Below are 27,438 nucleotides of genomic sequence, written 5' to 3'. Positions count from 1 at the left end.
TTCTTGTATATTTTAGTTAATGTAGTATTGTTACAGTGGTTTGGCACTCTCCCTTACATATCTCCCATATCTCCAGTGTACATGAATGACTTTGCTTCTTCCTTTGCTTCTCTATATTTATCCTTATTTCTTTACTTTCCCACTTAACATCTATTTATAGCCTTGGACTGGTAATCCACCTGTCCAAGGGGCTTCCCTCAAAGGGCTTCTACGTAGCCTAGCCTATAAATGCAACGTTTATGAGCTTTCCCAAAGGAAATTAGGAAATGTTGCTTGTTTCAATTAATTGTTGGCCTACTTTTTAGTCCTCAGGACTTGTTGAGCTTCAGAAAAACTCCCCATACCGTGATGTACTGCAGCTAGTAGTCTACAGAGATGTCCTGTAAAGCAGATAATGGGACACACCCTATTTCACTGGTACTGGGAGAACTAAATACCTGTGAACCTGTGTGGAATGAGAAGAAAATAGTTATGAAGTGCCATCTTGCTGTGCTGACACAGCTATATAAATACAACACAACCAACATACTTTAAAGATTAAATGAAAATGGGCTTAAATTTGCTTTCTGTCTCTATATAGCTGTTGCTACAGTTTTAGTGTGTGTTTTTGCTTGGTATACAGATATATTGTTGTCTTGCAGTATATGTATACAGAAAAATTGTTGTCTTGCAGTGATTTTTCCCATAGTGCAGTCCGTAAGTATTTGGACAGTGACACAATTTTTTCTTGTATTGGCTCTGTGCTTCAGCACATTGGATTTGAAATAAACAAGGTTTAATTGCAGACTGCCAGCTCTGATTTGAGGGTATGCATGACCATACTGTGTGATCCACATAGGAATTACAGCCTTTTTACAGCCTTTGTATACACTCAGTGAGCACTTTATTAGATTGACCTGCACACCAGCTTCATGTAAACATTTAATCAGCCAATCATGTGGCAGCAACTAAATGCATAAAAGCAGGCAGATTTGGTTAAGAGGTTGAGCTGTTTTTCAGATCAGTGTCAGAATGGTGAAGGTGAAATGCTGTCCCGTGGGTTTTGAGGCATTTATTTGGATCTGAGCAGATAAGATTTTTATGTATTGTGCACTACAAAATTAATCCTGCTGCCGCCATCAGCATCACTTCATCAATAAAGAGATGAGACTGCTAATGGCATCAGTAGGATGACTGCTGAAGCGCACATTTAACCCTCCAATTATGTTAAGGACCGCTTCTATATTTGGGGTCAAATTGACCTCAACAATTAAAATAGACGCAAATTATTGCAAAAGATACATTTTGACACTTTGTGTGTCGCCTTCTTATTGTCTCCCAAATGACTAGCCCTTTATCCATGAATATGAAAAATTAGTGAGAAACATTTCATTTTAGAGCCTGAGGTACAGGAAGTGAAAGGTTGGCACCTGTATGGGAAAGTGCCACCAGAATCATCTGCAAAGAAGAGATAAAAATAAAAATGGTTGTATATTTTCTGACATTTTATACTGCTAAAAGGGTCAAAATAAGCCCATACAACACATGCACACAGGTGGTACAGGACTTCTGGAAACATAGCATTATGTTTATTGCATGTTTATTATTTAATCCCACTGAATTGAACAAATCATACAGTATCAAGATGAAAAAATGTTAACTGGTTTTTAAGAGATGTCAAACACTCAAATTCAAATTGACCCCAAACATAATAGGGGGGTTAGGCATACATGCCCAAGCCATAACACTACCTCCAGCATGTTTCATGATGAGAGGGCAGGTGCTTTGGTTCAGGAGCAGTTCCTTTTTTTTCTCCACACTTTCCTCTTTCCATCACTTTGGTTCTGTTATTACTCACCCCATCTGTTCATAAGGAATCTTTTCAGGATTCTACAGTTTTTTTTATGTGCTGTATAGCTAATTCTAATGTGGCCATCTGATCTTGAGGCTTACCAGTGATTTGCATTTTGTGGGGAACCCTCTGATGCAGTCTTCTCTTTATGGTAGACTTTGGCACATCTATATCTACATCCTGGAGAGTGTTCTTGATCTGTTCGACAGTTGAAAGTGTTTTTTTAACACCTAAAAGTATCTGCTGCTGTGGATTTATCTGTAGATTTAATATGATAATGTATTTATTATTTGACTGTCATTGGCTGTCGAGTGTATTGCTCAAGAACAGATTTGAAAATCTTATTTGTCTTGTTTGCTCATAAGCCATTTGTGCTTCTGCTGATGATTTTATCATCTTCAGGCCAGCCTGTCGGTTACCACGACAACCTTGTAACTATTCATCAAATCCATCCCTAATTAGCAGTGTCTTTTTGTCATCAGTTATTCAATTTGTTTAGAAGCAGGGAGCAGAAGCAAATTGCTGTACAAGAGCGCATGGAAAACGTTCCAAGAACGTATTATTTCAAGAACCTGAACAACCTAACAACTCTCGCGTAGAAAATGGAGCACATACTGTAGTTACATAAGAATATAATAAAGCTGATGATGAGACTAGGCCATTTATTCCATTTGTCGGCCATGCAAAATTCATTTAACAAACACTGTACATTATGTACTGCAATATGTGACCAGCTCAATCATAATCAGTCGAAAGTCGCAATGACTAATTTCACATACATCAATGTTGAAGCAAAAATGTACATTTTTGTCTGTTTTAGGGTTTGATCTTAATTTTATAGAATAATATATTGGCGTTCATAATCTGCATGTCTTAATGCCAAAAAATGTATTAGGCATTTAAACGCAAGATAACAGCAGAGTAGTGCAGCCAGTTTGGGGTCAGCCAGCTTGTCACCAGTCATTAGTCACCATGCAGGCACACAATCACGACCACAAGTGACCACCTTAATCTCTTGGCTTTCATGATTTGTAAGTCTCAATGTCAAACTCAGTTTTAAAATATAGTTTTAAATGTTTAAAACATAAGATGACAAGGTAGCAACAGTCACCTGGCTAAAAACAACATTGGCTGTGTTCGTAGCTGCAAGTTAAGGTAGCTATTCAGTTTCAAAAGTACATTCACTGAGCACTTTATTAGGTTTTTCCTTTACTTTTTGGGCTTCTGCTGCTGTAGCCTATCGACAGAGGTTTAACACGTTATGTGTTCAGAGATGCTCTTCGGCATAGCACTGTTGTAATGTGCGTTACTGTCACGTTCCTGTCAGCTTTGACCAGTCTGGCCCTTCTCCTCTGACCTCTCTCATCACCAACGCATTTCTCCCCACAGAACTGCTGCTCACTGAATGTTTTTTTGTTTTTTGCACTATCTTCTGCAAACTCTAGAGACTGTTGTGCGTGAAAATCCCAGCAGATCAGTAGTTTCTGAGATACTCAAACCACCATGTCTGGCCCCAATGACCATTCCACGGTCAAAGTCACTTTGATCACATTTCTTCCCCATTCTAACATTTGGTTTGAAAAACAGCTGAACCTCCTGGCCATGTCTGCATGCTTTTATGCATTTAGTTACTGCCACATGATTGGCTGATTAAATATTTGAATTAACAAGCTGGTGAACAGGTCTACCTAATAAAGTGCTCACTGAGTGTATTTGTTTTCATGGTTTGTATGTCTTAATGTCAAGAGTAAATATTCAGAGTAAAAATAGATTTATACTTACAACAAAAAGCTATCACCTTTAGAGTATTGTTAGCCCAGTGTTGGTAGTCTCCCAGCCTCATAACTACCATCTTGGGACAAAAACAGTTTTTCTGAAAAACATCGTTTGGGTCACTCAAAATGCAATGGGACACAACTCTCTTGATATCTGTAGTAGAGAGATAACGTTGGTAAAGTTAGAAAGCTTACATTCTTACATGTAAAACATCTGATAATACATTTTGGAAAGTATTGTATGGCACAACTCCAAAACCCTAGTTGGGGTTATTATTTGATTTTACACATTTTTATTGCACTCAGTACTCTATGATTAGTTAGAAAACCTAAAAGAAATGCAACACTTTTTAATATATTTGGCATTTACCTGTACTCACACGTAGCAATTGCTTGGCTTAGCAGACAAATGCTTTTGAATTTCCTTCTTGTACTGCCAAAAAAAGAAAAAATGTCCCAGCACCCAGTAATTGAAATTGGTAACACTATTATGCTCACTTATAAGCCTATTTCCTGAATGTGAATAATCAACACAGTGCAAGTTGCAAATTGATTTCACAGTGACTGTGTTAACCATTCATAATTAGGAGTGCCTGAAGCAAGTAAATTATTGCAAATGATTGTTGTTGAAAGTTCATTGTTCCTTGAAATACCTTCTTGTTTTTTATATGGCTTGGCTTTAAGAAAAGAAACTATGAAAGCATATACAATATGGAATGAAATACAGACAATTCATACATATCCTGCATTCAGTGTAACATACATATTGAAAGTAGGAGCTCACTTATAATGCCTCATTTGTGTCTTATTTTTACATTTGCAGACTCTGGTGTTCAGACTTTGTAATTATGTTAACTAATTTGTTTGCAATTCTCCTCTATTACAGGGTGCAGGCCTGGCGCCTGTCACTGGGGCATCAGTGCACAAGCGCCCCCGGTTACAGCGTTCACCACTGCTGCCAGGGTGAATGGTTTTGCTGGCACACAGTAAACAACTGCTTGACTTGCTGTCTCACCATTGCCCGAGACCTTGGACGGCATGAGTGTGGGCAGGATCAAGCGCTACAGCATCGTGTCCTCAGAGGAAGAAGCCTTGCGTCTCACCACCATGCCCGGGGTGAACGGCTTCGGAAACGGAAAGATCCACACCCGCCGGAAGTGCCGCAACCGCTTCGTGAAGAAGAACGGCCAGTGCAACGTCCAGTTCGCCAACATGGACGACAAGTCTCAGCGGTACATGGCCGACATCTTCACCACCTGCGTGGACATCCGCTGGAGGTACATGCTCGTCATCTTCTGCCTGGTCTTCGTGGTCTCCTGGCTGGCCTTCGGGCTGGCCTTCTGGGTCATCGCCCTGGTCCACGGCGACCTGGACAACCCGGCTGGGGACGAGAACTTCACGCCCTGCGTGCTGCAGGTCAATGGGTTCGTTGCCGCTTTCCTCTTCTCCATCGAGACTCAGACCACCATTGGCTACGGCTTCCGCTGCGTCACAGAGGAATGTCCGGTGGCTGTCTTCATGGTGGTGTTTCAGTCCATTGTGGGGTGTATAATTGACTCTTTCATGATTGGGGCTATAATGGCCAAAATGGCACGGCCCAAGAAAAGGGCCCAGACACTGCTGTTTAGCCACAATGCAGTAATCGCCATGAGGGATGGCAAACTCAGCCTCATGTGGCGGGTGGGGAACCTCAGAAAGAGCCATATTGTGGAGGCCCATGTCAGGGCTCAGCTGATTAAGCCACGGATCACGGAGGAAGGGGAGTACATACCTCTAGACCAAATAGACATCAATGTGGGCTTTGACAAAGGCTTGGACCGAATCTTCCTGGTTTCGCCCATCACGATCCTCCACGAGATCGACGAGGAGAGCCCCCTGTTCGGCATCAGCCAACAGGACCTCGAGACGGCGGATTTCGAGATAGTGGTCATACTTGAAGGGATGGTGGAGGCCACCGCCATGACTACGCAGGCACGCAGCTCGTACCTGGCCACAGAGATCCTGTGGGGTCACAGGTTCGAGCCCGTTCTCTTCGAGGAGAAGAACCAGTACAAAGTAGACTACTCTCACTTTCACAAAACCTACGAGGTGCCGTCGACTCCTCGGTGCAGTGCCAAGGACATGGTGGAGAACAAGTTTCTGGTTCCCAGCACCAACTCCTTCTGCTACGAGAACGAGCTCGCTTTCATGAGCAGGGACGAGGAAGAGGATGAGGAGAGTGAAAGGGTCCTGGATGACCTGAGCCCAGATGGCAACAGCCGACACGAGTTTGAGAGACTACAGGCCACCATAGGACTGGATCAGCGGTCGTACCGGAGGGAATCTGAGATATGACCCGCCCCGCCCCCTGACATCAGCTTTTGAATATATTTCTTCTCGTTTTGTTTTTTCCTTGAATAAATGCAGAACAATGCAAGTGCCATAGGAATACTTAACTACTGTCATAGCAGTGAAAAGTCGAAAGACAACAGCTGGTGGATATAAACGGGGAAGTCATGAATAAACGCAGAGGCGAACACAATTTGAAAACACAGGTTTGTGACAGTCTTGTCAAGAATGTCAGAGAAAAGGAAAATGGTCTGAGAAAGACCCTCTTTCTTTCATGAAAAAAACTTGAATTTTTTTTTCCACAACGTAGTTTGAGCCGAGAGCTTTAAATAATAAGATACAAAGAATTGTTCAAGTATATGAAACAATCTCACATTTAAACTGTAAATAGACCTGCTTAGATAGTAAGTTATGTTTTGTGTGGAATATTATTTTCAAAAGGCCCATTAAAATCATCTGCTCCTGGGCGCAAATGACCATAGTACTGCCAGAAAAGAGGTGCAATGCTGTGCCTACCCACATTGGTTATCCACAGTGCAGTTCTTTCACAAATTAAAACTCCCTGGAAGTACACTGCAGCGTTGTAAAGCACATGAGCCACTCAAACATAATGTATGTGTCATTGAGCATCATAGATTGTCTCCTAACTGAGGCACACGATCACCATGCCACAGAGCAAAAATGCAAATTGAGGAGGGAGATAGGGAAGTGGTCTGGCAACTGTGATCAGATTTATCACGCACTAAATATATCATTTGCACTATAATTTGAGAATAATCAAATTATGTATGTTGCACACGAATGGGCAGCGTACATTCTTTTTTGAGTTCTTGTTTTTTCTTAAATACCTGAAGTGACAAAAAAAGTCCTATGGTGTTAATTGTCTGGCAGAAACCACTTGATATCCCTTTCTTTATAATGTGTGCGGGGAACAAAATGCACTCATAGACATGTCTATGCTGAATTCATCAACTTGGAGAGAGGATTTTAAAATCAAACCATTAAATGTAATGTAGAGATAACCTCAATTTATGGATGTCTGACATAATTAAGCAAATCCTTTCCACTTGAAATTGAAATAAAGGTTTGAGGCACAGGGGAAAATGAGAGATTGCAGTTCATTACACTGTTAGGATTTTTATGTCACTCACTTCATAACTTGTATCTATGCACATCAAACATGTTATCAGGAGACAGGCTTTGTGTAGTACTGTAGAACATATTTTTGCACTGCATTATCATCATATTGTTTGAGTTACTCCGCAAGAAGCCAGGTAAATATAGTCTGAAATTAATGTGTTACCTCGAGGCAATTCAATCTGAAGTTACAGCAGTCAGACTCAATGTCCCAGAAAAGTAGTACTGTAGTCCCTGTTTCCAACATTTATAAAGAGTTCAGACTGAATAAATACATTGCAATCTACAAGGGATGAGAATAATAATATAAATAATGGTTCCATATTCAATTTGTCCTACTATGGACAAAATGAAAGTAGGCCTACTGCTGACAGGCACGGAAAAGAACAGAGGGAGAAAAATGAACAGCCTATGTAGAAGGATGAATTTAAAGAGGCCAAGAGGCTCCCCTATGAGCAAATAAGGATTCTGATTCCCCAGGGCACCCCTGTATTATAGCATGTGGGACACTGACCTAACACAATAAATGCAGGGGAGCATGACTTCTCCTGGCTAAAAGCATGGATTAGACAGGATTTCAAGGAGCAGTAATGGCTCAAACTAATAAGCAGGGTATTAGAACTATCGGGAAGGCTACTGAGTCAAATAGGGAAAAAATGTTCTTTCTTCAACATAATCCGTGCTTAAACTTGAGAACACACTCACACAGTATGTGTTGAGCCTTCATGCCTCATTTGAAAGATCCATTGGGTTTTTTTGCTACTCTGATATGTGACTTAACTAGTGGGAAATATAAAAACCAAAGTTGCAGATTTAAAAACAAGATGTAGAATGCATGTTCTTAGCAATATCCTTGATAGTGTTGTACCATCATTCAGTGACTTGCATAACATGTTGGTAATCCTATGCTACCAGCCAGGACAAGCCCTCCTCAAGCACATTAATCTTGTAAAAGATGCACTGGGTTACTTGGAAGAGTAGTGAAGAAGTTAATGTCTTATAATTATTTTATATAGGTCATCTTCCTTATATGCGTACCTGACACTCACTCATGATTTAATATGCTCTTAGAGTAATAAATGCAGACAATCGTGCTGTGTGTACAAGCAAATATCGGAATAATTTTCTATCTGATGAGGCTAGTAGTGCCTTCCTTCCCAGTTTTCCATGTTTTCTTGGGTCATTTTTGAAAAAAGAACAATAATAATTTTAACCAGTTTCTTGTTGATAACTATGATCAGAAAAATCTTAAATGAAACATGACGATGTGTTTTGTTCTTTTTTTTAGAGAGGGAGCATTTCTCTCATTTTAGCCATGCCACATTGCTAACTTGCAATTTGATTTATTTTCAGTAAACATTATCATAATCTTCATTCTGTGCACAGAAATACAGCTCTCAAATACAATAGTTACAAATGATACATCCGGTTGACTTTTGTTTTAAATGTTTGATGCCACATCTCCTCTAAAAAGAAAATGCTTTAAAAACCTTTAGACAAAAAGACCAAATAAATGGTTTGAACAGGTCATTATCCAGTCAAGACATTATGCCATATTGCCTTTTGCAGTTCATGGTGTAATTCATAGTAAGAAGGGACACCAACAGTTGAATGACACCACTTTAAGCTGCCTGTTAAAATGAATTGTGCCATTGTAAATGAGCACAGATGCATCTGTCTATGGCAGGGGTGTCAAACGCCAGTCCTGAAGGGCCACAGTGTCTGCAGGTGTTTGTGGTTTCCTTTCAACAGCAGCCAATTAAGGCCTTGAAAACAAGGTGTGTGGACTCTTTAGCCAATGAAAGACTTTGAAATGTATCTTTCGTGCTGAAACACAGCAAAACCAGCAGACACTGCGGCCCTCAAAGACTGGAGTTTGACACCCCTGGTGTATGGCATGGTTATATGAGCTGGGAGCAGTTTGGGAATCAATTGCTTCAATTGCTAAATTTAGCTAAATTTAGATTCAAATATCGTCTTTTCATACAGTATATCTGGACAGCCATTTCCATTCAAAGAACTTGCTCCATATAAAGAGTGCTTCCTAAAAATGCAATTTAATAAAACCGTTAGCATTCCAGAGAGTAGCCTGAGCCCACTTGCTATGCTTCAGGGCTCCACACACCACAGGGCCCTTTGAAAGCAGTTCTGCAGCTGTTCTTTGATGTTATGAAATAAAAATAAAAACCTTTTTTTTTTTTTAAGGGAAAAGGAGCCGGCCACCATGAGAAGATTGCTGTAGTGTGTTGATCCTCTCTTGTGGGCCCTCTCTATTTGACCATTGAGAATGCTCATGTACCTGGCCTTTTGAGAGATCTTGATTGGAGGGCCAGCAACATCCACATGGGATGCTTAGGTTGGGCATTACAATAGAGGTTATGAGATGGTGGGACCAGCGGGTGAGGGCTGTCATGGTGGTAGTTACTGTGGTAGTTCATTAACAGACAGCCGCAAGCAAGATGATCACTAAGCTTTTACAGTGTTTCCCTCTCTTTCTGGCAAGGTATGTATGAGAAGCAATAAATAGCGGATGTCTGGACAGACCGAGCAATAAATCCTATAATCCACATTTCTGGATGACTAGAAACTCTCAGATTAATTTCATCTCTCTGGGGCCATCATTGCTATTGTGTATATGTGTATGTACATATGTACATCTACCATGGCCCAGTATATCAATTGCAGTTCAGACAGATCATATTGGATGGTATTCTAATCCAGCACATTTACTTTGTGACATGGACTTGCTGTACACAACTACGGGCACATGTATGCTGAAGATTTAACATAATGAATATTTAAATATAAAAAAAACTTTGGTGGGGGTGGGGGAGAGGGGGTTGAAGGGGGTGATGACCTGTATCAGGAGAACCAGTCTCTTTATAGAAACTGTAGTGACTGACCCAATGCTTTATTGACCTTTCTGCATTCTGTATTTCGGACAAAGGCAATTGCTTCTCACCTTGACATGTTACATACCTTCATAGCCTGCTTACGAAATAAAAGTAAGTTGGCAAACTGTTATACTGTATAACCACTTCTGATTGGTTTTTCCTTTTTATGAAATAGGTCATCTTTTTTGAGACAGCACACAGATTTAGTCACTGTTTTGGTTCATGACAACCTATGTCAGTTCAATATCTGGTGAAATGTGGGCTACTTAAAGGTACAATAGGTAAGATTCTTGTGTTAAAACATTGTTACAAGACCGTTGTAAATCCCTTCCTATCATTGAAAAAGGCTCACTGACTCACCCTCTGCCTGTGCTTATAGTCCTGAAATTTGGGTTTCAAAATATACAGTTGACGGCCCGACACTCTGTACCAAAACATTGTATAACTGTACAATAATTTGAGCTCATTGGTTGAAAATTGGTTCTAATTGCCACAGCCAATGGATGATGTTTCAACGTCAGCGTGTTTACAGAAGGTGGAGGGATAAACAGTGCTGTGGTTTGAGGGTGTTTGCTGCTGCTATTTCTCTGTTGACCGTTAGAAGTCAGAAATTACCTATTGTACCTTTAAGTATTGAAGCACGGTGTCTCTCGGGAATGGACCATTTTTAGTATCTCAGTGTTTCCCAGTGTAGCTGCATATCCAGTTTATATGCAGTTCAGCTAGGCATATGATGACAAACTCCCTGTGCAATGCTGTATGTCACAAGAGAATGGAATTACTGCAATTAACTCATCCTGTTTAAACTCAAAAGGCCTCCCTTGAGAACGCAATCTCTGGCAGGAATTTCTGTTGTAGCGACTCCATCAAAAAATGATTTGTGCAGACAGTAGGACAATATATGTTGAAATTGCCAATATAGAAAAAAATCTGTTGCATGACAAAAAAGGCTCAAAGTAGATTCCATCCAAATATTATTCCCCTATAATCATGAGAACTTGTGGTGTGAAAGTCTCTTGTTTGAAGAATGCGAAGGATAAAATATTTTCAAGGTGAACGGAGCTCTTGTCGCAGTCCGAATCTTTATGCTCTGCATTGCCTTCTGGGAAGGCCCTGGTGACCTATTGTGTGAAACCTTTGTTCCTACCATATGATGTGAGACCTCTGGGATGTTAGCGGATCATCTCACTAGAGGCAACCATGCTAATGCATCATCAGCTTCTATGCTGTATCACGGGATTACACATTTCATTATGCTCGAGTTTATCTTTTAATGTGAAATTATTTATCAGTTCTAATGTTAAACAATCTGGTCCCACTATTGAACAGAAAATGTGCAGAATGTGCAGATGAACAAAAAGTACACAAACGGATGAAACATGTAGACACCTGCTCCATATTTACATAAAACAACACATCTATTTTTATACCAAGTTGTTTTTTGTCAATATTTCATTATTTGTTTGGGATAATATAATACAATATCCTGAAATGATTCATAAATACAGTTTTCTGCTACGATTAGACTACAAATCCTAATATAGAATCCGTACAAAAAAAAGACAAATTAAGTATTAAGTTATGATTTTCATCTGACTTATTAGTAGTTTTATTTTGTTTCAGCACAGAAGCTTATGATAAAACTGGTATTTCTCTTAAAGGGATGATTGGATGACCTTTGACCTCTGTAGAAGTCTTCCTCTAAACCCAGATTATTAACAGAAAAATATATACTGGGTTTTATTTTGTTTTGTTTTGTTTTATTTTAATGGATGATGGAAATTTTAATTAAATTATTCAATTAAAAAAATTATTCAATCAAACAAAACTGTTTCACTGTTTAATTTTATCGTCCGAGGCCTGGTCAAGTCAATGCATGCAAAATGTGTCTGAAATGTGAATTTGTATTCATAGTTTAGAAAAAGAGCCTGAAGTTAAGACTTGCTTTTATAGAACAGATTCAAATGGTAAAAGATCAGTAAAAGTGCTCAGTCTAATAGCAATGATTTTATGTTGGGGATGATTTTAAAACACAAGTTTACACTGTCATTGAACCACTCAGATATTAGGCATACTATGCCAGATTTTTGGCCTTGTTGTGACCCTGTGTTTACAAGTGAAGAAGTCTCCTCCTTCACCGCCCTCAACCCTGCCCACAAGACACATGAAACATGTGCTGCCAGCAACACGTCAAACGGAGAGGTGAGGGGATCAGACATACAGTACGTATATTGAAAATAACTTTTTTAGCAACAAGTACAGTATGGCAGTGTTACAATGATATTCACACTATAAGTGCTATCATGTAAGATCTTTACACTTTGCATGTGGGCACATCATTATTGTATTGGCAGCTATACCCAAGTGCAATTGCAGCTTTTTTTTTGTAAAGACAGAATAGATAGAATTAATAATATAAAAAAGGGTTAAATAAAACAATAATGATAATTACAAACAGAAATACATTGAGAGTGATGGAGATAAACAAATGTGAGATGACATACAGCCAATGGAAACTTATGCAGGCCTCAGAGAAATATAAAAAGAGAAGCTGACAGAGTGAAATGTGATCCATTTATGTAGGTCCATTAATGTGGGTGGGTTGGATGGAGGGGTACTGTGTGCGTGCGTGTGTATGCGTGAGTGTGTGTGGCACAAGTAGACCTGTCTCAGTCAAGCCTTGTACACATCCTCCTGGGACAGAACTCCTACTCTGTTTCCCAGTGTGGGCAGTCTGCGGGTCTTTCAGTATAGTGCCGGCCTTGTCTGTCGACAGCATGCATAGGTCATTAGGTTATAGTTCAGATCATTTTTTAACATGAGATTTATCTGTCACCTCTGTAGACTGTACAGGCACCTTGGACTAGGCTTAAATCCAAACTACACAAATTTACTTAATATGCACATAAATATTTACAAATTTATTTTATTAATAATGTATATATTCTTCATAACTGTCAGTTATGTAATAACATTTATTTATTTTAAAACCAGTTATGTAAATGGATCTGCTGAGCATGGCTAAAGTAATGCTTGACTTTCAAATAATGGACTTAATATTGAAGAAGATCATCTTAGCCAAGATTCTGATTTGTGTTGTTACATTATAAAAGAGAGCAGGGTGCACGTTTTATGTCTTTTCTCAATTTCCAGTGTGTATTGAGGAGTTTCTTTCTGCTCATTGCAAGATTTCTGCTCACTGCATTCTATGTTGTTGTAATAAAGGACCCTTGAAATGAAAAGGGTTGAATTTGTTTAGTGCTATAAGAACCCCTCTTAGTGCTGGGGTGTCGATTTTTAAATCCGTTTATTTTAAATAAATAATGCTATTTCATGTTTCTAGATACATGTGAAACCACTGAAATATATTGGAGCTGTTCCATCCACTTACTGTAAAATTTAGTATTCCTTTCAACTGCAGTGTTTCAAGTGAATAGGTGAAAAAAATACAATACCTGAACATGTAGAAGGCTCATATACCACACCACATCTTAAGCAGATCACTCCATCGACTGCTGATCAAAGTCTTCCCTCCCTGGACAATGCAAAACCTATCACTCTACGTTACCTGCCAAAAAAATTCTCTACTGGCACAATCTGGAGACTCAACAGTTGAGTCTGGTGTCTCTACAGGATGCGACACCCAGGTGCCTGAGCAACACCCTTGGAATGGCAAGCTGTTCTCTGTTTCACGTAACCTCAGCCCGCAAAGATAAAACTACAAAAATGTTTAAGGAAATTCTAATACAGACTATCACAAGTTAAAATGAGTGACAAAAGAATTGAAGAAATAAAACATTCACACTTTTGATAGCGAACCCAAACAGCCAAAAGTTTAGCTTGACGTGATAACAAGAACAATATAACAAACTAATAATACAAAGTCACGCAACCTGCTCGGTTTGCTACACGACACAGATTGGTATCGAAATAAATAATTAACGTCTGCCAAATATAGAGTGACAAGCTATTAATGCGACTGGATGATTCATGTTCTTGTACCTGGGAAATGTAAAGGTTGCGCATGTGTAAGACACGCATTGGTCTTACGATGTAACACAAGGACGAACTATTTATTTCCAATAACAGCTTAACAAAAGGAATGAAATCACAGCGTTACGTAAGTAGAGTGTAGACCTCAGGCTTTATTTCAGGGCTGTTTCACACATATGGGCAAAGCTGATGCGATTGCAGCGGGGGATTATGGGGAATGTAATCGGTCGCTACGTCATCCCCGTCCTCCTGCGACGGCCGGGGCTGTCCCGTACCTACTGGGTCCGGGCCCATCAACGGCCACGGTCCACGACACGAGACCTCGCAGCCGATTTAGAGCCCTTAATTCCTCCAGAGTACGGCCATGCCTTGTGGCTGGGTGCAACATGCACCATCACGTCTGTCCCCGCTGAAGGGATCATGCCGGGGTCCGGGGCACGCGATTTCCCCGATAAGCCGAGCTGAGGCCAAGGGCAGGGGTTATTTCATCTCGGACACATTACGGGAGCGCTGCCCGGGGGGGCTGTCATGCACTGTTATGAAATCTGGCCCTGCCACCACGCCGAGTCTGACATGACGGGATTATGGGGAGAAGAGAAAAACAGAGTCGTGTCTGAAATCCGGACGTCTCCAGGAAGAGGTGTCGCAGCAGCTGCCGTGAGGGACAGCTCAGGACAGACTGCGACTTGCACTTTTAACCCACTGCTACCTCCGGGTACACAGTGGGGAACTGAGGAACTAAGTGGGGAACTAAGAAGGAATTGATTAACTTAATGATTTACATTTTTCATCTGCTATTTTATACCCCTTTCACACAGAAGCAACTACCCGGGAATGTCCCATGTTTGCTGCTAGTGCAGGTCAACCCGGGATATCAGCCCTGGGACCATTGGGAGTGGGTTGGATGAGATGAATAATTGATAATAAATGGGGTTTTGCTAAGACGTGACAGGGTGGAATATCTCCCACACACCGCAGGAGCCTGAATCTGATATACATTTCCTGCCACTTTCACAGATAGTGCTGCCAAGGAGTACCGCCAACAAGAACAGTTAAATAACAACATCATGTCCTACATGAAGATCAAGGTGTTTCTCCCAGGTATGGCCTCTTGCTAAGGTCTGCTCGCCTCAACATACTGTAAGGTTCAATTCACACCAATTCAATTTATTTTTATGTAGCGCTTTTCACAGAAGACACACTTTACAGAGTAACACAGAAGAGAATTAAACATATCACCCCGAATGTTCAATCCCTGAACGAAAGCTGAATGTTTTAAAGAGGTGCAGGAAATATGAGGCTCTGGTATATGGGTGTAGAGGATGAATGAGATCGTCTTAATCAAATATTAATCAAATATGACTGCAGTATTTCTTTGCTTAAGTGAAATGCATAGATATCAGATCCTCTATGTAAATGATCGTCTCCATTAAAATATACCAGTGACGCACGTTAACTCGTACTCAGACGGGGCATGTGCTGCATGTGAATGAGGCGCTTGAAGAGAAGTGAATAAATAGCGTATCACGATATGTGGATAGCTCCTTCATCAGAGAAAGACAGTAGGCTCTGCCCTCAACACCAGCTGTCTCTGCTGTTGCAGTCCTATTTGTTCAGAATAGCTCACCAGGCAGTCCGTCTGAAAGCCTGGTGGACCGGGACCTGGCTGTGATAATGAGCTTCAGATGCAGATTTCATCCTCACCTGTGGATACCGTCTGATCTAATCTGCACCACCACTGAAAAAGCTGGCAGCCCTGCTTCAGAGACAAAAACACTGCAGCACCACGTCGGTTCCCCGTGCTTCATGAAAGGCTGATTCCCGTTCACTTCGTAACAGGTGGACCGCAACGCAAGCTAACGCCGGCTCACGCCGGTGGAATATTCAACCGGCACAAATAAGGGCAACAGGAAAACCAAAGACCCCCACAAAAAGAAGATGAAAGTCTGGCTGAGCCTTTGATATCTGCATTTTCTCCCCCTGCTCTGCCTGCCCAGAAAGGTCACATAGCTGTAGTTCAATAATAGTTTATTACTTCTGGAGCAGGACTCTCGGCTGCCTGCGACACTGAAAATGCTCCACTTTCCTCTGACACCAGCATTCCCTGCAAATCAAACCTATTAATTAACATACTGAGGCAGTATGTTAATTAAGACAGAGAAAAATAGCTTGCAGCTGCACGACTCTTTAAATAAGAGCCAGGAGGGAGTCTAAGGCACAGGCTCCACCACCCAGCCAGGAGGCCGACTCCGTCAGCTAACTGACCCACTGGGTAAAAGCAACTGATATCAAAGCTACCAGGGCATTAAATTAATCTGTATGCACTTAATTAGACACATACACAATTGTTTAGATGACACAGATGTTCCGCGGGAAGTGTAAATGTGAGTAATATCTAATGCTGCCCAGTATAAATCATCTTTATATGCATGTCCTGGAAAGCAAAACACAAGAGAACACCCAGATTAGTACTGTTATACCAAAGACATGGAAAGGTGGGCACTGAAATGGCTTACCAACTTTCCGTTTAAGACTAATGAGAGCTTACAAACAGGCAGAGGCACTTCTGAAAATAAGACCAAGGTGAACAAAAATATGGCTTTGTTGCCATGGCCACATCATGTGGACTTTTTGGCAAAGACAGAATTTTCTAAAAGCAGCAAGCAAAATATGGAGGAATCAAGTAACTTCTTGAAGTCGCTTTTAGACAACAAAATAGGCCAGAATCCAGGCTTGTTTTTCTGGTCTTAAATACATCCCAAAGTGCTTTTTCAAGTGTACGGTATTACACAAGGTAATTCTTAGCTCAGTCTAGGATTCTAATTCAGTCTAATTATTTCATCTTACATTAATTGATTCATTAGTTGAAATGACAAGTTGATATTCAATTATTTATATAGACACCCATGTGACACATTATTAGGTATTTTTTAGACTTATTTATTTTACTGTTTGGTTTTCTGCTGCTGTTGCCTATCCACTTGTATGTGTTCTCTTCTGTAATTGGCATTGTAATTGTCACCTTCCTGTCAGCTTTGACCAGACTGGCCCTTCTACACTGACCTCTCTCATTAACAACGCATTTTTTGCCCGCAGAACTGCAGCACACTGGGTGTTTTTTGTACTATTCTCTGCAAACTCTAGAGACTGTTGTGCATGAAAATCCCAGAAGATCAGCAGTTTCTGAGTTATTCAAACCACCCTGTCTGGCACCAACAACCATTCCATGTAATAGATCCCAATTCTAACATTTGGTCTGAAAAACAGCTGAACCATGTCTGCATGCATTTAAGCATTTAGTTGCTGCCATGTGATTGGCTGATTAAATACTTGCATTGACAAGCTGGTGTATAGGCCTCCCTAATAAAGTGCTCAATGAGAGTATATCTGCACGATTGCAGCACTGTTTTAATAGGGCTACATCCCCTCTTATGAAGTATGTGATGATACAGGTCCAATGGTTCTAATGTAAGAGACCTCTCTGTCTTTGTTTGTTGCAACTCATCTGTAAATTAAGGCTTGAAGAAGAAAAAAAGTTCAGTAATATAGTGGAAACGATCTCCTGTTTCTTAGTTCAACTAGTTTGGATTTAAATTAAGTTGCTTTGCTAAATGTCAGGCATGTAAGAACAGGCAACACAGTAGCTATCCTTTGGCCCTCATCCCTACATGGTGGAATGACCTTACCCAATCAGCAAGGATTGGCTATAAGTCAAAAAAAATAACCTTTTCAGACTACACCGCTGTGTTTATGTTTAATGAAAAAACTAACCAATTTCTTGCTTTATTTTGCAGGTCTTGAGGCATGTACCATGACAGTGGCACTGTTAACTGCGTATCTCTAGTGCTAGTCATGTTTGTTTACCATGTGAAATGCACTTTTGTAGTTGCTTCAGCCTTGGAAAATATATCTGCAAAATTAATGAATTGCTAATTTTCTGACCCTCCGGGCGTTTTTTATGACACTTTGATAAAAGCGTCTGCTAAATAAATGTGATGTAATGGAATGTAATGCTGGTGGCACCCCTTAGAGACAGAGGGTAAGCTGACAATAAGAGGAAAGGACACATCGTTTAAAAAGGAAAAATTGGCTCTTTGTCCAAGACAGTGTTTTGACACTTGCTAAATTTTCCTTCCCTAAAGGTCCAGATTGCTGCTTTGTTAACATGCTGTGTCAACTTCTATCAAATCAGTATTATGTCCTGCGTCTTATTCCCACGCAGCTTTTATCCTGGAATTATGTAAAGGGGATTAAGAGACTCAATGCCTGCAAGAAATTAATACTGGGCTTTAGGATTTTGGTTCCCTACCAAAATATAAATGTGTAATATTTAGTCTAATTGCCTCTTTACCTCTATCCATAAATCCTGGCAGCAGTTTTATCATACATTAAGAAGATATACTGATGCTACTGTAAGTGATTGATTTTAATAATTATGTGTAATATTTCTGTGGAATGCATTTTTTTAAATCTCTGCATAGTCCAGGGTTGCCAAATTTGGTCAACTGGCTGGAGTGAGATTTCTATGACATGGGCTGTGTCTTTAGAATGTGCATGTGCACCACAACTCCAAAATTATTGGCACCCTTGATTAAAACTGAAGAAGCAAGACTGCATTCAGTAAACAAATAACAAAGATACAGATCAATACCTTATGTTCAAACATCAGGAAGGAAAAACATATACTGTAATTGCAAAACATTTACTCTAAACATTTATGTCTCAGTAACCAAAATTATTGACACCCCTGGTTTAATACTTTGTGCCCTGGCAAAGATGAGCCATGAGTCCTTTCCTATCATCTGTTAGGGAAAGGTTAAACATTTGGATTTTTGACCATTCCTCCATGCAAAACTTTTCAGGATCATTGATATCCCAGGCAACCGAAAATTATACTAGCTAGCAAGCCCTCACTGTTATCGTCCAAACTTATAGTTTCATTGAAATGGTGACATACAGCCCTCTCAGTCCTACATGTAGACTGTAGAAACAATATGTACCTTATAGTTTTGGGGGTGATACGTACAATCACCAACTTCATTGTCTCTGCCTTGCATCAAGATTCCACTGTCACCACAGTCACCCTGCTAAGTGCAGGCAGAAATTTGTTGTCAAACATACACAGCCAATCGACAACCTCACTTCAATGTTTATGAACCGATCTCAGTTTGCTATGCTGAAAAAAATGTTTTTGCCTTGCGAGTTACGTGCATGCTATGGTTTCATCAGGGAGCGGTATGTACTTAGTTAAGCATTTGGATTTTAAATCAAAAGATGAATATGAGACAAAACTACAGGCATTTTTTAATTTAATGATTTTTGCATGCATATAATGTTAGTTTTACCATTTTACAGAATGAGTAGGCAGCCCTGGCATAGTCTTTATGGATAAAATGTACATTCGGTTTACTGTATGAAAATGAACAGTTACTGTACGTTTGCTGTTACAATAGTTTAACTGACTCGGGTGGGAGGGTCAAAGAGCAGAGGTTCACCACACCCTGAGAGGCTCAGTCATTACTGCTTCTTCTTCCAGGGGCACGCATCTGTGAAGAGGTGTTGAAGGGTGAAAACATGTTTATTAATTGGTTCTATTCTGGTAGTCCTTCCCTTTGGCTATTAGTGAGGGCCATATGTTGCTTTATACGTTTTTCATTTTCAGTTCTGTTTCTTCCAAGGAAGTGTTAACGGGGAAAAGGAAGGCGGTACGTGTCTTTGTGTAGAAGCACGCACTCTCTTTTTCCCCAGAGAAGGGCTTCGCTACTGCTTTGATGGAGTGAGTCACCTCTCTTCTAAAGCCTTCCCCTTCCCTCTCCACTTCTCTGTAGCACTTGTGGAAGAGTAACCATGTGAATTCTCAAGTCCCATCCAAGCCAATGAGCTCTGGTGACTGGCCAGGTATTCCTTAGACAAATAATTCAATTGAGTACCAAGATGGGAGGGCGTAGACTACTATCACCGTGATTCAATACAATGAAGCGCATACCCATATATTCATACATAGTACACCAGTTTGACCACATGTAGGGAATAACACAGTTTATAGTATACATACACTGTTATATAATATAACTGGTGTACTAGAGTATAATCTCAAATTTGATAAGCATATTAAAAAGATTTCTAAAACCATAAAAAACAATTTAAATTGTTTTAAACTGTTTTAAAATTATAAGACACTATATTCCCAAAACATCAGCCCAATTATATATGCACGCCATGATTTACTTACATATCTATAACATCATGGAGTCAAGCCTCTTATTAAAACAATTAATTATTTGTATAATAAAGCTTTAAAAAATAATGGATGAAAAGGGCCCAGAAAAGGCATCACTGTCTTATACTGAAGTCTTATAACTTATTATGTTTCATACTGTTTTCTTACTTAAAAATTTTTTTTTAAATTCTGGAATGGTCTAGCACCAGACACACTTAAGTAAATTCATTGGTAGATTGGGCGGTAACAGAATTTCCAGGGGTGTAACCAGTGGTAACTGTAAAATTTGACCTTGCAGGACCACTTTTGGGCAGTCAGCAATGTCAATAAAGGGTGCTCACCTCTGGAATTCCTTGCGAATAGAAATAAAAGCAATCAATACAATAAAGGATTTTAGTGTGAAGGTCAAATGTTGGCTAAAACAAAAACAGAGCTGCTTGCATTTTTAGTCATCATATCAAGTTAGCTTGTTATTAAATACTTTTTTTAAATGTATTTTCTATGTGTGTATGTATTTAACATTCATTGAATGTTTGTATTTTAAGTGTGTATGTCTCTGAACATCTTCCATTTAACACTTTGTGTCTTAGCTTTAATCTTTAAAAAAAAAATGTTTTATAAAAAAAGCCTAACTAGGGACAGGAGTTGGACATAGCAATAGCTATAATCTGTTTATGCAGAACTTCAGCTACATGAACCTGGTGTATACTGGCAGTAATGATGCAAGCGCTAATTTGTTGCAGAGCACGACAATATATTTTTGGAACTGACACAGACACAAAAACAAACACAGACATAAAAACTGTGCAAAGGAAATGTTACAATTACTTTCTCAATGTCAACAAGGGCAAGGGATAGAAAGGTTCACTGCATGCACTTCACTCTCACATTCTGCCAAGTCTTACTGCCCTGACGTGTTCATGTGAAAGCTGCCTTGATTTGCTTGTCTTTTATTATCTTTATAAACAAAGTTTTTATCCTCATTCTATTTACTACTTTATGCTTAATATAATGAAATGACACCTGTCTATAGTATAGCTGAGGAATCCACCTCCTCACCACCTACAGTACCCACCTGCTACTCTGGGCCCTGGTGCTCTCACACCTGAGGTGTCAGGGAAGTGAAGTCTGAAGTGAAATATGGTTCATTTTTTACAATCAACACCCAGTTGTAATGCTCGGCACTCTGAACACCAAACACAAGAGTATCAACCTGTTAAAACCCTTCACTTATCCAACATGTAAAATAAATGTATTCAATTCAATATATTTGTTAATTATCACCAAAATATATCAATTATCAAGTAAGTTGCCAAATTTGTTGATAGGCAGAGCAACCTGTTGGATCAGAAGGTCATAAGGAATAAAATTAAGAATTTTATTAAGTTACATAACAATCAGTATATAAGTCTACAGATGAGGGTCAACTACCTTAAACAAAGGACATTAACAACATGGACAGTCACAAAATAAACTAATTTAAAAGAGTGCCAAACCCCAAAAATAGTCCCAACAAAGCTGAAATGAAAGTCCAAAGACCAGAAAATGTAAAAATGGCCAGAGTAGCTGTAAGACAGAATCCCAAGACTCAACGGCAGCAGCTATTAACCCTCCCTCTCTTGACTCCCTACCAAACCAAGTAAAGGAGGGCCTGCATTTTATGTGCTTGCCAAAAAGGGGGGAAATGCATTGCCCACAGAGAGGAACAGCTGGAAAGTAGGTGTGGGAGTGGCAGAACAGAACTGAAAATGGCACTCTACATATTAAAGTTCCCTTATATTGCTTGAAGCAGGACTTAGCACTGTGATATAGTCTCAAAAGATTCACGATTTTAGTCTCTTTCTAATGGGACCAAACATGAATAGTGTAGGAGGTACACAAGCTCAGTTATTGAATACCTCTTAAGAAAGAGTTTCCTTCCTCTTCTAAAATAGAGGTGATACTTGAAGACAAATAATTGTGCAATACACTCAGATGCAACCTGCACCTTCAGGAAACATCTGTGTTCCAAACCAAATTGCACCGTGTTGGTTTACCCTGAAAGCTGGAATTGCTTCTAAAAATGCAGATTTCAACCAATCAGTATCTGTAACAACCAGATGATACAAAAGCATATGATACAATTGATTTGTACAGCAAAGCAGCAGTGCTTTGGAAACCTTGGTCATACAAATTTGGATAACCATCTATGCACATTTCTAATATGAAAGCACAGATAGCTTTCAAGTTCCAAAACTATAAGTAGGATGGGTGAGGGTGTTTTAATAAAATAATCTTTTGATCTTGGAAATTGCTCACTATGGATAAGAAAGGTTGGACACTGTTCATGGTTCTGATGTTTACTTTGATATATTTTCCTAATAGCCTCTTACAACCCAACTCTCCTGTAAAATATCTAGGCCCAGGCCTAATGTAAAATATTTAGTTCCATCTCTCTGAGGGTGAGAGCGGGCCCATAAACAAAGCCACTGCTCTGTCGTTCAGCGGCAAATGCATTTAGAGGTCTCCGCAAGACTGTATGTAAGCACCCATTGTTTTTCATTAGCATAATGACCCCACATTTATAACAGCGAAGCACCAAAATTAATTGATAAGACATAAAAGACACAATGGGGACAAAAGCCCTAATGGCAGCACTAGTGTCTCAACAGAGACTCGGGTAAATTGATCCAGACCCCTCCTCCTGCCCCACGTTGCAAAGATGAAAAGGGAAACTTGAAGCGTGAAGCGGTGATATTGTTTCCCAGGAAGCTTGTGTTTCAAACCTGGAAACCCGAGAGTGTTTTTTCCTCAACAGGTGGCTTTCAGAGTTGTGACACTTGTACTGAGCTATTTTCATTCCTTGGGTCAAGACCTGTCCTGGTCAGCTGTAAACGTAATTCATTGCCGGGGTCATCAGTTTGGTGGTCCAAGTTTAATTGATTCTCAATCAACTAAATAATTTACATAATGGATAAATAAATATTTTAAACATATGATTTTTTAATATTTATATTATTTATATATATTTTAGATATGAGTATATATATACTCAGTGAGCAATTCATTAGGCATGATTTTATTAGACTTACCACTGTAGCCTATCCAGCATTGTGTGTTCAGAGATGCTCTTCTGCATACCACTTTGTGATGTGTGGTTATTTGCGTTACTGTCACTTTCCTGTCAGCTTTGACGAGTCTGGCCATTCTCCTCTGACATCTCTTTTTCTTTCTTTTTTTTGCATCATTCTTTGCTAACACTAGAGACTAGTGTGCATGAAAATCCCAGGAGATCAAACGTTTCTGAGATACTCAGACCACCCTGTCTGCCACCAACAATCATTGCATGGTCAAAGTCACTTTTCCACATTCTGATGGTTGATGTGAACATTAACTGAAGCTCCTGACCCGTATCTACATGACTGTATGTATTGCACTGCTGTCACACAATTTGTTGATTAGATAATCAATAAGTAGGTGTAATAAAGTAAAAATGTTCCTCATAAAGTGCTCGGTGAGTGTACAGTGGGCTCCAGAATTACTGGCACCCTTGATAAATCAACACAAAAAATGCAATAAATACAATATAGTTCTTGACATAAGCAGTATTTTCCAACATGTATTGAGTAGTGCGCTTTATTAATGATTCAATAGAATCAACCATAAAAAATAAAAATAAAAAACAGATTCCACAATTATTGGCACCCCTGGTAAACATAAAAGCCATGAGTCTTAAGCCTATACTTTGTTATAAGATTAAAGAATACATTTTCATGGTTGCCAACTCTCACAGACACACTTGACATATGCTTGGAGTCATTGTCCTGCTGGACAATCGACTTACAACCAAGACTTAGCTTCCTAGCAACCAGATTTTCTGCCCAGATTTCCTGGTATTTTGTTGAATGAATCTTAAATAGTGCCCCAGCACCACTGGCATCAAAACATCTCCAAAACGTTCAAAGACCCACCGCCATATTTTACAATAGGTATGAGGTGCTTCTTCTTGTATGCAATCCATTTTGCCACCAAATCTATCGATGGCGTGTATGGCCAAAATGTTCAATTTTGGTCTCATCTTTGGTCTCCCTTCCAGTCATAATTCCAATGAGGTTTGGCAAACTGAAGATGTTTGGTTTTGTTTATTGTGCTCAGTAAGGAATGCAACCATTCCATATGTTTTATGTCTTTATATTATTGCCCTTACAGTGCTAAGTGGTATGTGGTTGTTGTACCCATTACCCGAATTGTAATGGTGAATTACCATCTGTATCTTCTGAAGTGACAATTATTTTGGCTTTTCCCATGCTTGGTGGTTTTTCTACTCCCAGAAGTGATGGAATTACACAATATAGTTTCTTTACACTGAGATTAACTGAATTAAGTACAACTGTATTGCCAATTTCACTTTTTGATTTTATTTACAATAATTGTTAGGGGTGCAAATAATTTTGCCACCTGTGGTTTTCAGAAAACATTTAGATTACCAAATAAGAAACATTAAACATGAAATAAAAGTATATAGTTTTCCAATATGTTTGAACATAAAATGTTTATTATATGCAGCCTTTTTTCTAAATTTTTATTATGCATTCTGACATTCCTTGTACACATTAGTCAGCTGAACATACAGTACACGATGCTTGTTTACATGACATTTACAACCGTACATACACATCATGAATGCTGCTTATTAGTATTCTCTGTGCCACAGATTTACATTCTGCCATAATACTGTACACATACAAGACATACTGTATGTGTGCAGTAGTACGGCACAATGCAGCATTGCAATTGACAGCATTTGAAAATACATGATCTACCAGTATATCTGAGATATACTTCCAAATGCATGCCTGTAATATTATTTAATATTATATTATCCATATTAGTGAAAACATAGATGAAATTTAATGTTTAAAAATCCAAATGCTTCCAAATGCTAAGCTCTCTAGAGGGTAGGTTTTGATACTCCAGACCAATCTGGGTCTTTTTTCTTTTATTGTAACACTATGGCTCAGGTACAAGACTTCAAATAAGGAATCAGCCATGTTTAAAATGGCCTATTCTCCCTGATGAATAAATAAAAAACAAATGCATAAATAAATAAATTCCACTGAATTCTGCAGTGGAAATTATTACATAGGAAATGGGACCAGGATTTGAACGTCTTGATCCCATTAGAATGAAAATGGGACTGGCCGTCTGATTCTGCCTGATCTTATAAGCATGTTGAACACAAACATCTGCAGTGGAACCCAGCCCCATAAAGATGAACACTACTCCCTCTCAATTTCATTTCGAGGCACCTCCTACATATGATACATTTTATGTATCTTATCATTAAGAAAAGGCATAAAATGTTGCCATAGAAAGATGCACCTCCAATGGAAGCAAAACCATAGTATGATATACAGTACATATACTCTTTATTGCAGAAAATAAATATGCTAAACCAATCTCACTTTCTTAAGAAAATAAATAAAACAAAGTAATAACAGCTCTTTACCAAATGCACCTATATATTTAGATTCATGAAAAAATGATACAAATAGAAATAAAATATCATTTTTTCCTTTTGATTCCCTTTTTCGATCTCAAGGTACAAACATTATTTTAAAATGAGAACATCTCATTATTTATTCAAAATGACACCTAGCCCTGAGGGGACTTCTATCAGAGGAGACCTCTGGGAGGAGATTGCTCACATCGCTGTCATTTGGGAGCTTGGAGCGCACCGTTTTTAAAGAAACCTCAGTCTCTGAGCTTCACACATCACACTGCTCTGTGAGCCCATGCATGTTAATTAGGCTTGCTTCAAAATCCCCCTCTCACTGGATATTAATAACACTTTAATGATGGTCAGTGATGTCGAAGCAGCTATATATAGCGCTGTCGTTTTTAAGCATTACAGCCCTTTGACTCGCTCTCTCATGAGAAATTCAATTAGTTATGGCATGGCACCATGGTGATTTTCCTTACAATGGAGAGACTTGGCTTTGTTGAACATGATCAAAATAAATGATGTACACATTCAAAACTGACTACATCAAATCGTGGTAAGCAACGACAAAGATAAAAAGGAGAAACAGTTGGCTGCCTTATATTGGGTAAAATATTCAGTATAAGTAAGCACGTTTAATGTAAAATAATGAATGTAATAGCTGTATAGAATAGTATTGCTCTATAATTAAAAGCTTGATTTAAAATATATTGCATGTGCAGTGCAGTTTCATTTTTGTACACTGATGGGTAATAGATTTTTCCCAACTGGCAATATAAATTTTTATTGTTTAGCATATTCAATAATATGGCTATTAAGAAACTGAACAGCAGAATATTTACATGATTTTCTCAGTCTTCATAACAGTAATTATGCTTCCACCTATGATTGATTCAACATTCAACATCTCCTCAAAATGATTAGCATCTTTGAGACAGCAGGGCTATTTAAGATTATTAAATCAACTGCATAATCCAAATGTATTTCTGTTATTATCAGTGTAAAGTAGAAAAACCCTCTACACTCGCACTGGAAGGTCAGTAGAAGCACAATTAGTGCATTTTCAGAAGTGCATCAGCACACTTGTAGGCAATTACAGTACTACTCAGTGTTTTCTCTACCATGAAGGTGGATCAAGGGCTTCCTCTAACAGGTAATTCATTAACATTATCTATTATCATCACAGCTTTATTAGATAGACAATTCTGATCAGTCAAAGAGTGATCATTATTTGGGAATAATGACCACAGCTACACAATTATATCTTTCTGCACTCTACATAGCCAAGTAGTCCAGGCAGAATACATTCTCTTGTATCAGCGTCAATGTCTCTAGTTACAGGTAAGTCCCTTCAGACTCAGATGAACTAAAATGAAGATAATCACAACCAGGCTAATTTACTTTACAGCAGCACAGCCAGACAAGTATAGCTTTGCCTTGTGAATAATCCCTGGATGACATTGTACTGAGCCTCACCAACATCTATCTTCTCAAGCAGTAACCTGCTCAATGAATACTAGCCTCCATCCACAACACTCTTCAGCCTAATTCATGGCAACAGCAAACCATGTGGACCAAATTAACACCTCGTAGAGGACCCGTAGAGAAAGACAGGTGGAGACTAAATTTATCTCTCACCTACTAATTGGACGCTCCCTACAGGTCTGAATTGTCTCATTTCTTTGAGAGGAACAGTAGATTGATCCTCATTTGCTCCAGGAAAACCACACAAGCTTTTGGGCAGTAGCATTTTTTGTTGTTTTGGCTCAGTACTCCAG

At 39.2% G+C, this 27,438-nt stretch overlaps 1 protein-coding gene across 1 annotated transcript; it reads left to right on the top strand.

The window, feature by feature from the left end:
* Positions 1-4,644: 4,644 nt before the first annotated feature.
* kcnj12a (potassium inwardly rectifying channel subfamily J member 12a) lies at positions 4,645-6,102 on the top strand. The gene has a single exon (XM_061232519.1). The coding sequence runs from the start codon at positions 4,645-4,647 to the stop codon at positions 5,938-5,940; it is 1,296 nt and encodes a 431-aa protein (XP_061088503.1). The 3' UTR covers positions 5,941-6,102.
* The last annotated feature ends 21,336 nt before the right edge of the window (positions 6,103-27,438 follow it).

The sequence above is a fragment of the Conger conger genome, chromosome 2 (genome assembly GCF_963514075.1).
Source record: "Conger conger chromosome 2, fConCon1.1, whole genome shotgun sequence".
Taxonomy (NCBI): domain Eukaryota; kingdom Metazoa; phylum Chordata; class Actinopteri; order Anguilliformes; family Congridae; genus Conger; species Conger conger.
This window is presented reverse-complemented; position numbering and strand designations above follow the sequence as displayed.

Excerpts from the sequence above, each read along its gene's own strand:
- kcnj12a (XM_061232519.1), top strand. The coding sequence starts at position 4,645 with ATGAGTGTGGGCAGGATCAAGCGCTACAGCATCGTGTCCTCAGAGGAA.